This window comes from Motacilla alba, chromosome 1 (genome assembly GCF_015832195.1).
Source record: "Motacilla alba alba isolate MOTALB_02 chromosome 1, Motacilla_alba_V1.0_pri, whole genome shotgun sequence".
Classification (NCBI taxonomy): Eukaryota; Metazoa; Chordata; class Aves; order Passeriformes; family Motacillidae; genus Motacilla; species Motacilla alba.
Window position 1 is genome coordinate 9,679,069 of NC_052016.1, and position 15,349 is coordinate 9,694,417.

General features: G+C 43.4%; 1 protein-coding gene across 2 annotated transcripts in view; it reads left to right on the top strand.

The window, feature by feature from the left end:
- Positions 1-15,349, top strand: part of FCHSD2 (FCH and double SH3 domains 2) — a 121,530-nt gene that overhangs the window by 97,834 nt on the left and 8,347 nt on the right. For both annotated transcript variants that reach the window (XM_038128344.1, XM_038128353.1), the window contains 3 exons: positions 3,848-3,964; positions 4,652-4,756; positions 14,306-14,467. In XM_038128344.1, the coding sequence (XP_037984272.1) occupies positions 3,848-3,964; positions 4,652-4,756; positions 14,306-14,467 (384 nt within the window). The remainder of the gene's footprint in view (positions 1-3,847; positions 3,965-4,651; positions 4,757-14,305; positions 14,468-15,349) is intronic.

Below are 15,349 nucleotides of genomic sequence, written 5' to 3' on the forward strand. Positions count from 1 at the left end.
TAATACAGAAACATCAAGGCCTACGAATAACAAAGCTGTGTTGATAAGTGATATTTAATAAAAATCAATACTTTTAAGATTCTAGACTTCCAAAACAAAAACAAAAAACTGAAACAAAAAAAAAAAAAAACCAAAACCCAAACCAAAACAAACCAAACAAACCAAAACATCCCTGTCCAGCCCAATGATCCTTTTCTTCTGCAGCCTCCTCATCAATTTATTAGATTTATATAATATTGTGTAATATTAATAATATATTATGCATTTGTTAGTTTAAAAAGCAGCATGTGATTCTATAAAGCATCAATAATAGGTTGATTTGGATTTAGCCTTATTGTAACATATATGTGATAATAATAATAATAATAGTGAATTTAAGTCTTTTTTTTTATTCTCAGGGGGAAATAATCCCCCGTATGCAAAAAAATTCTGAATTTTTAAAGATGAGGAGTGTCCAGTTTGAAATGTTGGAAATTGACTGAAATATGAGTCAGCCCCAGCTCACTCTTGGCTAAATTAAAATTAAATTAATTCAGCAACAAGAGACTGAAAGGAGCCCCAGAGTTGGCTCACGATTTTCTCAGAACTGCTGAGTTTAGCAGTGAGTTGTGTGAAAAATGTCATGCGTGTTCCTTCCTCCTCCCCAGAGTGTTGCTCTGCAACATTGGCATGGAAACTTCTTGTTTTCTCCTCTCTTTAAAAGAAATGCCTGTTTTTTAGCTGTGTTTTATGTCAGTGCTTTGCATGCAGTAAGTGTCCCCTGCATTTTGCCTTGCTAGACATGAATTTTTTTAGACTTCAGCCACAAAAAGAAGGAACTTTGAGGCTCAAGAACTGATTTTTTTTTTTGCTTTCAAGACAGCACTGTGCCATCTGCATCCGGATATAACCAGATAAATAAGAATACAGGCTGAGTTTGGCCTGTTGGGAGGCAAATCCTGCACCTGCACCAACATTTCAGACCAAAATGGAGAAGTGACATTTGGCTGCAGCCTGAATGCTTTTGTTAATTTAAGAAGCAGCATTGCTGCCCATAAGCTTTTTAGCTGCTTGGAGCCATCCAGAACTTTCTGTTTGGTTTACTGATTGAATTTTTAGCACTAAACACTGTTTTTGTTGTAACCCAAGCCCTGAGGGAGCAGCAGGGTGCCCATCTATGTTTAGCCCAGGTTTTTTGGCTCTCCCTTCATTCCTTGGCCACACAGAGTAGGTTTGGTTTCCCTCTCTTTTTGGAAGAGGTTAAATTGAGGCATTCCAGGACTGAAAACATTTCAGCTTCATGGAGTAAATCAGGATTAGACCCTTCAGTTCCTCCACCTTCTTCCCTGCAATTTGGACTTCAATGTCCACAGCAGATAAATCTGGTTTAGCTCCTTTCTTCTCTCCTATTTAATGGTAGCTGGGTTTTCATTTTCTTGATGTTCCTATCCAGTCTGTCTTTCCTTGAGGGTTCAGAATTAAAGCTTTTCATTGCCACTTTTTAATTTTGTTCTATTTTTAGAACTTTAAGCAAGGGTGAGGTCTGCATGAGTGCAATATTGCTTTATAAATAACTAATAAAAGTCTGATCCTACAAAATTCCTTTATTTTTTAGTAGGTCCTTAAGAATAGCCACAAAGTCCACATTCATTTTTTCTGGTCAAGTGCTTTTGATTATAAATAGACTAAAACCCAAACTGACACTTGGGGTAATGGAGAAGATTATCAAGTGACTGAAAAGTCTGGATTCTTTCCATATGAAAATGAGCTGCTGAGTAAGGAGCAAGAGCAGTGGGAACACTGAAAATATGTAATGGGCTGTTTTCACTCTCAGATGCTTGGTAGGGAAGAGGGAATGTCAAAGATTCTGCTCAGGTTTAGGCTCAGGTGAAAGCTGTGGAAGAAGCTGTGTGATAAACTGGGAAAAAACTGAGGTGAAATGTTACCTTAAGGATTGGATGTGCCTAAATAAATCTGTGTATTGTTTCCTTCAGTTTTAAAATTGAGTAGCTTAACAGAGGTAATTAAAGAAGTTAGTAATGAATGAACATGATTCTATAAATCCACCTCAAGAGAAGCCAATATACTAATTAAATTGAGGGGATGGGTGAAGAGATCCTCACCTGAAGCTTCACCTTCCTACCTGATCATCCCAGGGCTGGCCTTGTGCCTGTACCTCTCCTCTTCCTCTTCTGGGCTGCTCCACACCTTGCCTGACAATTCCCTGTGCCTGGAAAATAACTCTGGCTGGCATTTCAGACACTCAGAATAAAGGCCAGGTTCAATTTTGGCAAAGAACTTCACTGAGCAAAATGAGCTGAACCAATTTTGCCTCTTTTTCAATTATATCCCCTGATAGGCTGTCAACCAAAGGTAGTGTTTTTTGTCTTTTCCATGAGGCCAGAAAAATCTTGTTTTCACAATGACTTCAGTTTGCCTCTTGGTGTTCTTGGTTTTGCCCCAGTCTGTGCTAAATGCTGGTGTGGATGATTAAATGCTCATCCTTCCTTGACACAAATCATTCCACTTTTCCTGCTAAAATACCTGATAACAGCATCTCTTCTTCTGCAACAGCTGGAGGCTTCTCAGCTACCCTGAAAATAATTCCATGTCTTTCAGCTCTCTTACCATTTCCTGATGGCTAACTTTGGATTTCTCTTGCCTAAACAACCTTTTCATCCTTCTGGGCTTTTTCTCTAGTTTCAAACTCCACCTGATGAAGAAAAATGGTGTCATTTGAACCACACAGAGTGAGAAATTTGTGACACAAGCATTTCTTTCACACTTCAACAGCTCTGTGCGTATTCTCTCTTCTTGAGTCAGTTTATAAGGAATTTTTTTCTGGTTGATCTCAAAGGCTGGGCAGGAATATGTCAGGACTTGTGATAAAAAGGAGTGCAGGGGGGTTGTGGATTGCAGTGACTGGATAAGGAAAAAAAAAATCATAGGGACTGGTTGAGGTTGGAAGAGATCTCTGGAGGTTGTCTGGTCCAGAGCTGGTTGTCCAGGACTCTATCCAGGTGGCTTTTGGATATCTTCAAAGATGGAAGATGATTCTGTGACTCTGTTGCAAATGGAAATGATGGAAAGATTGGGAATTATTTCAGTAATTCCATGCTGGGAAATGTTCCTGTTCAGTTCAGCCTGTAGACAGTGGAGAACTATTTCATCTTGCTTTAGTTGGAACTTCTTGAAGGAGACAATTTTACTTTTTGTCATTGACACAACAAAAACAGGAATAAGATGGAACAATATCAAAAATGTGATTGGAATTTTCAGTCTCTATTTTGCAGACAGAAACATTTTTGGACAGAAACTGCTGTGCTGAACTAAAATATTTGATGGTTTTGTGGTTTGATCACAGTTTACAAAGAATGAGCACCTTGGTCACACTAAACCTTTCATCTTTAGGAAGGAATTGTTCCCCATGAGGGTGGTGGGGCCCTGGCACAGGGTGCCCAAGGAATCTGTAGCTGCTCCATCCCTGGAAGTGTCCAAGGCCAGGTTGGACAGGGCTTGGAGCAGCCTGGGACAGTGGGAGGTGTCCTTGCTCATGGCAGGGATGGCACTGGGTGAGCTTTTAAAGTCCATTGCATCCCAAACCATTCCATGATTCCGTTATCTTTGCTTCCTGTAATGCCTGTTTACTTTGGGAATTGAATTCTTGTGAACTTCTGGCTTTTGGAGTTGCCTTCCCACAACCTGGTCCCATCCCGAAGTTCACCAGGAAGTTCTTGTCACACCTTCCTTGTTTCATAAGAAACAAGACCCCAGGCTGATAAATGTAGCACAGAGTTACCTTGTAGGCAAACACAGAGGTTTCCCAGGGTGTAGGCCATCGTACCTCATCCCTTGTTGCCTCTTCCAGAGCCGACAGCTGGAGTCAGAGACGGGAACGACCGAGGAGCACAGCCTGAACAAGGAGGCGCGGAAATGGGCAACGCGCGTGGCCCGTGAGCACAAGAACATCATCCACAGCCAGAGGGTAAGTCTGGGACAAACACATCCCTTGGGATGGGAGCTGCTGCCAGCACCAGGGACTCACCTGGGGCCTGCCTTCACGGGGCTGTCAAAAGTCAGTTCCACACCGGGAAAATCCGTGAGGAATTGGCCGTTAAATCTAATGTGAAGATGCAAAATTAGATGGGAATTGATAAATTTATTTCTGTGTCTGTGGCTCAGCTCTGAAGAGCCAAGGGCTGTGTTTGGGCATCAGGCAGCTGGGTTTTGGAGTGTTTTGAATGTGTCTTTTAGGAGGGAGAATAAAGACAAGTTCCTTGCAAAAAATCCAGCCATGAAGGAGTCTGCTCTGCTTTCACCACACCCTGCCCAGTTTCCCAGTCATCCATACAATTCCAACCCCTGAGCACAGCATCAGCTGGAGAAAAAAAAGTCCAGAATGCTCTGACATCTCTGGGAAGACTCCAGGGAGAGATCAAAGCCCCTTCCAGTGCCTAAAGGGGCTCTAGGAGAGCTGTAGAGGGACATGGGACAAGAGGTGGAGGGACAGGACACAGGGAATGGCCAGAGGGCAGCGTTAAGAGTCATCACCTTTTATTTCCTGGGATGGACCTTTGTCAGCCAACCCCAGCATCCAGACAGTAACTGATTGTCACAAATACCTGTCTTTGGCATTTACTGCACCTGTGGAGTGTTTCCTTGTTCCTGGCAGACCCTGGAAGAGCTGGAGTGCCACGGGCCTGTGATGTCCGAGCAAACCCGAGCGGAACTGGAGCAGAAAATAGACGAAGCCAGGGAGAGCATTCGCAAGGCTGAGGTACAAAGGAAATTCTTTTGGCATTTTCACTTCCTTCCTACAGGTATATCTTGGTTACAGCTTCATTTGGTTGGTGGAAATGTGTATTTTTAGCATCAAAACCCAGGGAGTTTTAAGATTTTTCTTTTCTTCATTTGGTATTTGTCAAATCACTGAATGAACTTCATGAAAGTTGAGATCAGAAGGGCGATATTAAAAATACCTCCTGATGAAGAGTAGTGAGTCCTCTTGCTGCATTTTTCACTGTCAAAGGTCAAGAATCTCTATATTTAGAGGCTTTATCTGAAACAGATTGAAAAACAATCTTTTTTTTTTTTACTAATTTCCTTCTGCTTGAAGGAATTAATACCAGAAAATGTTGATTTTATCTGACTTCATATTTTTAGGTTCTAGAACTGTCACGTGCTGTTGTAGTGGATTTTGATACACTGAATCTGACTGTTGATGGGAAAACATTGGAAATAATCCTTGTATCTCTAATTTTACTGTGAGGTGCTTTTAAAAGGGTTACAGAGGTTTTTGAGACCTGTTGTGGGTTAAGACTCATGAAAAAAATCAACTTTTTATTTGGCTGCCAGTATTGGGCTGGTAAAAGTGAACTGTTGGCATGGCCACTGACTGAAAACTCCCATTGCAAGCAGCAGGATCTGATCTGCTGGGTTTTGGGTGAGTGGGTTGCTTAATTAAAACTGTAGGAGAAACCTAATTGTTTCAGTGAACTGCTTCTCATACCTCAGAGTACCTGATGTAATTAGGAATGTGATTTACAGGTGAAGGGGATAGAAAATACAGAGCAAAAATATTCCTCCTTCTGGCAGGAGAACTATCAGGCTCCCTTTTTAAAGGAAATGCAGGATATGTTTTTTTTAAAAACCTAATTCTTACAGAAAGTGGTTTAAAAACCTGCTTTGAGTAAATTATTTCCAAGAAACCATACTGCAAAATACTTGTGTATATACATACATAGTTAATGATTAAATCTGCAAGGATAAAAGCAGCAGCAAGAAATAAAATCAGGATAAGAAGTTGCCAAAGAGAAAGTTCTTGCAGCAAAATATTATAAAAGGTACAAATTAAACCAGTCTAGAACTTACGTGACTTAGGAGAGAGGGAAAGTGCCAAGAAGTGGAAATTTTATATATTATTTTGTATTACTTTTATATATTATTAAGACATGTGCTTTAGCTAATACAGACAAACGGTGTATTTTCCTGGTTTTCCAGTGTGTTGGAGTTGAACCATCCCTTATCTTCCCAACATTTCACACGTGCCCTGTTTTACAGAGGAATATGGTGCCAGTGCCAGGCACTTGAGGATGAACCTCAGTGATTGAGGGATTTTTGCTGACTTCTTTCTCTTCTGCTGCATATTTTAAAGACATGAAGTTAACCCTGAGCTTTTGGGATGGTGTGGAAACCACTTTGTGGGAGTTTTCTGTACTGCCACCAAAACTGTTTATAGTGTAGCATTGTTAATTTTTTTCAGATAAGCCAATAAGTGAATTTAGGGAGATGTTATTTCCACTGGGGAATGGCTTTTTCTTTTTGCCCTGTTGGTCCCCACTCCTCTATGACTGAGCTCAAGACCATGAATCAAACAAGAGATTTTTGCACACATAAAATACTGGAGAAGAGCAACCTAAGCTTTGAGCTAGAACCTGTTCTTTGGGAATGCAATTATAATTCCTTGCAGTGTGTGAAAACCAAACATTCTTGCATATTTAAGTGCACCTGATTGAGCTGGAATTACTGAGGGTAGGGTTGGGTAGTGGTATTTGTGCAAAAAGTTATTTAGGCTGTAGAGACGCTGTGGAGTTTGTTCTGGTATCACATCTGAAGGTTTGTGAGGATGACACAGAGATTTGATTTTTATTTTATTTTTCTTTTGAAATGCTTGTTATTTTAATGGAAAATTTTATGCCTGTTCTATCCCATTTTGGTTTCTTGACTTGTTCGTTTTCCTTTGCAAATCCTCTTTCTCCCTTTTCTGTCCTTGTCATTCTTGAAGGGGAAGACAACTTCACAAACATGTTGGGATTAATTTTTTGTGGTTTGATTAGAGAGGATTTTATTGGTAAGGGTTTTATTTTTTCCAGGGTGTATTGGGCATAGAAGTGCTCATCTCACTGCCCTCTTCCTTGGAGACCCTGAATCCAGGGAAATCTAAGCCCCGAGAGGAGCTGAGGAGCTGTTCCATATGGATAAGTGGATTTAACAAGTACAGGGGTGTGGAAACAGGTGTAGTTTGAAAGTACAGCAAAGAAATGAGTAAAAATGTGCTCAGGATTGGGAAATATTGGAGAATCCCAATTGTTTTGTCTTCTGCAAGATGAATATAAACCCTCAGATTGGCACATCCACAGCTCAGTGGGTTATTTCTGATCTTTTTCTGCCTGGGATAACAGCTACTTTTCCTTGTGATGTTTTCAGGGAGCAAACTCCTTGATTAGAGTTAGGGAAAAATTTGGAATTCCAGCAGAGTGCTGCTGTGCAGGTGATACATGACAGATGTGGCTGTAACTGATAACCAGAGCACACATTTTTGTGTTAAAATTGGAAAATATGGGGTTTGTTAAAGGAGGGTTTTGGTGGGGTTTTTTGGTGTTTTTTTTTTTTTTTTTTTTTTTTTTTTTTTTTGTGTGTTTTTTTTTTTTTTTTTTTTTTTGTTTGATTGCTTCTTTTTAAAGGAAATGTTAAAATAATGTTAGAATTTGAGTGATAATACCTGTGGCACTGGCAAAGAAATAAAATTGACTTTAGTTAATGACACACTGTGGAGTTGAGATCCAGAGGGATTCCATCCTTGTCCCAGCTGCATTGAACCACTTTGATAAAGACAAGCCCTGAGAGCACAAGGTGCTCCTTTAAACTGAAAGTGACACAATTCAGGCATCAGCTCTAGAGGAGAGCAATTAAAAATTTGGGAATTGATATTGAAAACTGACTATTTGTGAAAATAAACCATTCTTGGAGCTCCTCTGTACTCCCTGACCCAATTCAGGTAATTGAAGTCTAACTTCTGTGATTTCAGCTTTGATTTCTGTAACAGCAGGAAGGAAGGAATTGAGCTTTCCATTTTTCCACTGCCTGACTCCCTTTATCTTTCAATGCCTGGAGACAGAAATTTACTGGGAGCAGAGCCTGACCCTCCTGGCTGTCCCCTCCTGTCAGGGAGTTGTGCAGAGCCACAAGGTCCCCGCTGAGCCTCCTTTTCTCCAGGCTGAGCCCCTTTCCAGCTCCCTCAGGAATTCTCCAGCCCATTCCCAGCTCTGTTCCCTTTCCTGGACACCCTCCAGCCCCTCCGTGTCCTTCTTGTCCTGAGCATCCTGGAGGTGCCTCAGCAGTGCCAGCACAGGACATTTCTTGTTCTCATCTCCTTTTTTCTCTCTCGCACCAAAGGCTCCAGCGTGGCTCTCCCCAAGCACTTCAGTTGTCCCAGCGATGACAAGATTCCTCTCCAGGATGGTGGGAGAGGTTTCCCATTTGCTCTCAGGTCTTTGGGCTTCCACAGCAATTAATCCTATTCCCTTTTAATTACAGGGGGATGTATTTTGTCTCTTGATCAGGACACCTACAGCTCTCCAGAGAGTGTTTGTACCAGATTAGATCTGGTTACGGCTCATTGTGGTGCTGTTTACTCTGTTTGATCAGCTCAGAGGTGTAGGGCCAATTTAATTGTATTTAATTGGGGGGCTGATTTCTCCCTCTCCTTCTATTTGGCTGTGGATATTTATTGCTGGGTTGTGTCACAGTGGGAACAAAGGAAATTCCATATGCTTCAGGAAAATAGGAAAATAAATGGAGTCACAGAATCACCGCATGGTTTGGGAGGGAAGGGACCTTCAGGATCATTTAGTCCCACCCCTGTCATGGGCAGGGACACCTTCCACTAGACCAGGTTGCTCCAAGCCCTGTCCAACCTGGCCTGAAGCACTGCCAGGGAATGAGGCTCCTAATCCAAGAAGGTGAATTTGTAAAATGCCACTCGCTGCCATCTCTGGTTGAGCTCAGGAAGCAGAGGCTGGGGAGCAGTGCAGGGAACCAGGTGCCTTCCCTGCAGGAGATGTGTGGGAGCTGTTGGTCTTTCCAGGTCAGCAGATTGAGGACTTGACTGGAAAAATCCCAGAGACATCCACAGAGCAGGAAATTCAAAATCTCTTGGTGAAAAGCAGTTTAGTGAGGGGGAGGATGACTTTTTACCTGGTGGGTAATGCCAGGACACAGGGAATGGCTTCCCACTGCCAGAGGGCAGGGAGAGGTGGGATATTGGGAAGGAATTCCTGACTGGGAGGGTGGGCAGGCCCTGGCACAGGGTGCCCAGAGCAGCTGTGGCTGCCCCTGCCTCCCTGGAAGTGCCTAAGGCCAGGCTGGATGGGGCTTGGAGCAGCCTGGGGCAGTGGAAGTTGTCCCGGCCCATGGCAAGGGTGGACTGGGATTATTTTCTAAGTGATGGGTTTTGGGGTGTCTCTATCCAGGCTGTGCCTCAGTCTGACTGAATGTTTTGGCTCTGAAATGTCCATAACATTTTTCACTGTTTGAGGAACCAGTGTTCACCCCAAGACTGCAGAGAAATTGTCTGCATACATTTTACAGACACTTATTTCCTTACGGAATTTGGGTGATGTCCATTCAGACCCTGCTCCCAACAGCTTGAGAGCCACTTCTTAAACCCCACAAATTTAATACTTAGGGATCTTTAATGTTCTATGTGCCTAAGCTTGGGAAAAACCCATCTGCCACTTGGGCTGGAGCTGTGCAGGTGGATTCTTCTCCAGGAATAGCTTCCCCTCTGTTTCCTTAACCTTGGAATTCACTTGGGAGAGGTGTTATGTGTGCCAGTGCTTCATTTCCTGCTTGCTTCACGTTGCATTTCAGTCCATGCAGATTATTTAGCATATAAATTAACTCCTGGAATAGCTGTACAAACCTCCAGCCCAGCCTCCCACTTAGAAAAGAAACTCACTCAGTGTTGTGGTGGAAAATGTAATTTATGAGCTAATTCCCCACCTGGTGCAGAGAAAGGATCCAGGTTTAAGGTGAGTGGTGTTGGAGAGGATTTGTCTTTTTGGTTGGGGTGGTTTTGCCACAGCTTTGGGTTTTCCACCCCAAACCCCAGCAGGGCAGTGCAAGTTGATTTTTTTGTTTACTTCCTCATAAACCCCTACTTAACACAGCAGGCTGTGATTTGAAACTGAACTGCATGGAATAAGACTCACTTTGGGTTTTGAGAAGTTTAGGGCATTCCAAGACTTAATATAAATCAAATTGATTTATAGTCATGCCTGTCACTTTATCATAATTCCAGTGCCCCAAAATTTAACATTTCCTGAAGAGAATTATTTCATTTTAATATATTTTTTCAAGTAAAAAGCCTAGAATTTCAACTAAAAGTGTTTCAAAATGGGGACAGAAATAAAGATAATGGCTTTTCAGAATGTTTTGCCAGAATCTTTCCACATTGATTTCTCCCTGGCTAAAAGAATTTGCCAAATGAGAGTGTCCAGCCACTTGGGGACATGGTCAGTGGTGGCCTTGGCAGTGCTGGGGGAACGGTTGGACTCCATGATCTTAGAGGGATTTTCCACCCTAAATGATTCCTATATGATTTTTTTTTCCTGCCACTGAAAAAATATTGCAGCGGAGTAAAACATTTCTCACAGAAGATGGTTTGGGTCGCCTCATAATCCTAATTTAATCTGATTTCAATATCTGACCAAGCTCCTAAGTGCAAATTCTGTCTAAAAGAAATAATCCTGAATTCTTCAGGAGAAAAAAAAAATCTGGGCATGGCACAGGTTTGTTCTGCACCTTGGAAAGCTGTGGCAGGTAAAGCAACTCTGCTTTCAGGAAAATCCATTTAAAACTGCCTTTAACAAAAACCTAAACCAGAATATTGAAGGGGCAACATTTTCTGCATTTCTGTGTGGTTTGTACCCCAACACCTTATAAATGGCTTTGAAGGACTTGGATTTGAGGTGTTTGTGGGATGTGAAGGAACTCTGGGTTTCTTTTCCAACCCTTTTCTGGGAATGGGGAACAGCTCTGTAATGTTCCTTCTGGATTTCCATGCCTTGCAGAGCAGTTGTGTATCTTCGTCTTGAGTAAGCTGTGGGTCAAAAAACCATTGCTTAATTAAGACTGGAACAGTAAATAAACAAAACTATTGCGTCTCCCATGTGGAGCAACGTCAGGTATGTGAGGAATAGATAACAGTGTTTATATTTTCTAAAACTTGGGTGGTTTTTCCTTTCATCTTCTTAGATCCTCCCAGCAGAAAGAACAGCTCAGAGGAGCAGGAATCCCCCACAAGAGTTTGTACATTTTGTGGGTGGCTGATGGTTTTTTAATCAGTGTAAAAATACCCCAGTCCTCAGCTATTAACCAGTAATTGGTGGCTGTAAACAGCAATTTCGCTGTTACACAGGAAAATGTTTGTCCTGCGCTGAGATTTCCTAACAATGAAATTTGGGCAGCACCCAGATTTCAGAGCCAGTGCTGGATTCCAGCATTCCTGGGCTTGGGAAGCTCAGCTGCCTTCCTGGAGATGCTCAGAGTTGCTGGGACTGCCAGGGGTCACTTGATTGAAGATATTTTCCAGTCTGTCAGTGGAGGTCACTCAGTCCCCCAGTGTCCATGGGAGTTCCAGTGGGAGGCAGGGAAAACCAGGGTTAAAGCCTTGTTTGGTCTTTAATGTGATGATTTCTCAAGGGAACAAGACTTGGAGAAAAGCTTGTGACACAATGTGGTGAAATGCTGGTGAAATCACCACTATCTCCCCGTTTCCTTCTTACTTAACATTTTATTCTGGCATAATGAAAGCACCAAACCCCAGCTCATTCAGATGGAGTGATGCTTGAATGAAATGTTTGTATCTTTATAGAGGCACAGAGTCATTGAGGTTGGAAGGGCACTCCAAGATTATCAAGTCCAACCCAGCCCTGCCGAGGCCACCACTAAACTATGTTTAAATGTGTAGCTGTTCCTGTGTGAGAAGCAGGATAAAGTTCTGCTCCTGAGTGGTATTTTATTTGTATTTTTCCTACAGGTAGGAAGCTTGTTAACTCTGGTCTACCAGCATAATTATTTAGGTAAAAATATAATTTCAGCTTGTAAATAACTTTCAAGTGCAGGCCTGGCCTAACGCTTCTGGTGCTTTTATGGCTTGTCTGCAATGGAATGAAACTCAAAACATTTGTGGTTTGGAACAAACATTTGTTGACTGTTAGGGCTCCTGGGTGTAAACAGGGAGGGGGAACTCCATTGGATTTGCTGGATACATTGAATTAAAACCTCTTGTAAAGTACACTCAAGGATTTTGGAGCAGCTTGTTTATTTTAGCTCACAATTTGTACAAACAAACTACAGCAGAGCAAGGACTAACAGACACTGCAGATGTTTGTAGCAGCCTGGACCAGTGTTTATTGCTGTAGCATAACTCAGCCTAATTGGAAATTGCATAATGAGGTAAACAAAAACAACTGGGCTGAGCAATTCCTAGGTGGAGGCACAGGGAAAGTGCTCATAAATGGGTGTCAGGATGTAAAGGCAAGTTAGGGGAAAGCTACTTCTCTCCACAAGTAAATATATACATTAATATATATATTTATATATTCAAGGCCAGGCCGGATGGGGCTTGGAGCACCCTGGGATAGCAGAAGGTGTCCCTGCTCATGGCAGGGGTCCCACAGGATGATTTTAAGGTCTTTCCAACACAAAACATTCTGGGATTCTGTGAATAAGTTGCCTTTGACAAGATTGTTCTCCCTGCCCTGTGCAGCTCCAAGGTTGGAGTGGGTTTGTTGGAAGTCTTCGATGCTTAGGATCAGGAGAGAAGGGATGCACATTAATGTATTGAATGTTTCCTCCTTTTCTCAGCTCTCTGAACACTATTTACTGTTAATCATTCACCTGGAGACCCCTTGCATGGAGAAGTGGCGAAGTGGCTTTGGCTTTTCCTGTGGGAAACACCTCTCAAAGTTGTCCTATCCTCCTTTCTCCATCCCTGATTACAAGGCAGAGCTGCACGCAGCTATAGCCATATGAAATTTCATCTGACATCATAAATTTTCCTCTTACAACTGACCTGCTCCTTAAAAATCACATTTCTTCTATGCAGCATTTAAAATAATGCCTCTCAAAAGTGGCTTGATTGAGACAGGTTTAAAGTCACCTTCACAAATTAAGTGAAAATGGAGACATTTTAGGGGTTCAGCTTAAAAAAGTTGTTTCTTTTCTGATTTAGTTTCTTCGTAGAAAGATACCATTCTCTGATTCTGTAAGTGCAGCAGCATGTCAAAAATGAGAAAAACACCTGTATCACTTCAGCTCAACACAAAATTTTCTATGGAGTAAGGGTTTGTGTAAGAGATAAATATCTACCTGGCACCCACTGGCATTTGAATTCACTGTACACATATTCTGCATAGTCTGCTGTGCTTCAGCCACTACTGGAAAGGGAATTTCCCTCTAATTTTTGCCTGAACTCACCTGGTTTTGCTTGGATTCCCAGTGCTGCTGAGTGCTTGATCTGAAGCAGTGTGGTGCTTCAGATCCCTGTGGGAAGGGAGAGAAAGGAGATGAAACTTTGTTACTTGCTAAAAATGACCAGTGCTGTGAAAGGGAATGTGGGAAGAATTCCAGGGTGGTTCAGTGGGTTTCTGTTGCTGCCTCCATCAGTGACTCAGTGAAGGATTTTTGGGAAATCACTTGATTTTTGTTCCTCTGATGAGCAATGGAAGCTGGGGAGTGTTGAGAGGGCTGGTCTGGACAGAAATACCCTCAGTTTTATCCCTGGGTTTGCCTTCCACTTCTTCATGCAGATCTGCTCTTGCTGAAATCCTGAATTTCTTCACACTGCTCTTCCCATCCCTCCTGTTTAGACTGTGATCTAATTTGGATCAGGGTGGTGCTTTGCCATGAATTTGTTAAATCCTTGGCTCCATCAGCCAGCCAGCATGCCAGGATGCTGAAGTGAACCCAGCTGTCAGAAAACCTCAATTTTCCTGCTGTTCTGAAGACAAAAATCCTGAAACTGTTTGTTGGAGTGCAATACTTACTTAATTTGGGGATTATTAACATATTGTGCTTCCATAACAAATGAGTTTCCTGTGATCTCTGGCACGTGCTGGTGGAAAAGAGCCTGGCTTGGGAGTTGGTGGGTTAGTGTGTGTATATCCTGTCAGGTTTATTTGTGTTTCACATCCAGCTTAGTCACCACCTGGAAGGGTCTGCACTGTGGATATTCCTAATTTTAAAAATATTGGGAAGCACCAGGTTGTTGGACTTCAAAGCTGCACAGAACTACTTAAGGGTGTGAATTGGGAGCAGGCATAAACTCAGAGGTGATATTTTAAAAAACACCAACTGCTGAGACTGGCTGGGCCTCCAGAAAACCAGTGCCTGTGTCTTGGCTCACACCAGGCGAGGAAACGAGGAGTGGGGCTCATTTCCACAGGGAGCAGCTTCGGGAGCCATCTGGATGGTCAGAAGCTCCATGGGGCAAGGTGGGACCCTGAGGAGCTCTGAGCTCTGTGTGTGTTTGTGTCCCCAGATCATCAAGCTGAAGGCAGAAGCGAGGCTGGAGCTGCTGAAGCAGATCGGGGTGTCCGTGGACACGTGGCTGAAGAGTGCCATGAACCAGGTGATGGAGGAGCTGGAGAACGAGCGCTGGGCCAGCCTGCCCTCGGTCACCAACAACGGCTCTGCGCACCTGGTACGGATCCCTGGGGACAACCTCTCCCCAGGGCTGGGGGATCTCGGATTCCAGGGGGGAAACATCTCCTCAGGGCTGGGGGATCTCAGATTCCCAGGGGAAACTCCTCCCCAGGGCTTGGGGATCTTGGATTCCCAGGGGAAAACTCTCCCCAGGGCTGGGGGATCTATCCAGGGCCTGCTCCTGACTGTGTGGGATACAGCAGGTACAGAGGAGGCCCCGGAGCTGCTCCAGGGCTAGAGCCCCTCTGCTCTGCAGCCAGGCTGGGAGAGCTGGGTGCTCACCTGGAGGGCAAGGAGAGGGCTCCAGGGAGAGCTCAGAGCCCTTGCAGGGCATAAAGGGGCTCCAGGAGAGCTGGAGAGGGACTGGGAACAAGGAGGAATGGCTTCCCACTGCCAGAGGGCAGGGATGGATGGGATATTGGGAAGGAATTCTCCTGTGAGGGTGGGGAGGCCCTGGTACAGGGTGCCCAGAGGAGCTGTGGCTGCCCCTGGATCCCTGGAAGTGTCCAAGGCCTGTTTCTTTGAAGTTTCGTTAATAGTTTATAATGTTATTTTGAGCTCTTTGAGTGTGCAGATCCAAGTGTCAAAAATCCCAAAGGAATTCCTGTGCTGAGTTTCACTTCGGATCCTCTCTGGTCACAGTAGATGAGGATTTGTTGCAAAGCTGTGTTAAACATTGATTTTATTACATTTCTTTTTGTACTCCACCTCCTTTAACTTCCCTCTGTGCCTGTTGGGCTGCTCCCAGTCCCCCATTCCCAGTGTCCCCAGACATGGCACAGTTGGCCCTGGGGCTGAGCCCCTTGTGCTGGTCCCAGGCGATGCCACAGCCTGGGAGGTTCAGCTCTGAGTCTCATTTTCCTCTTTTACACTTACGTAG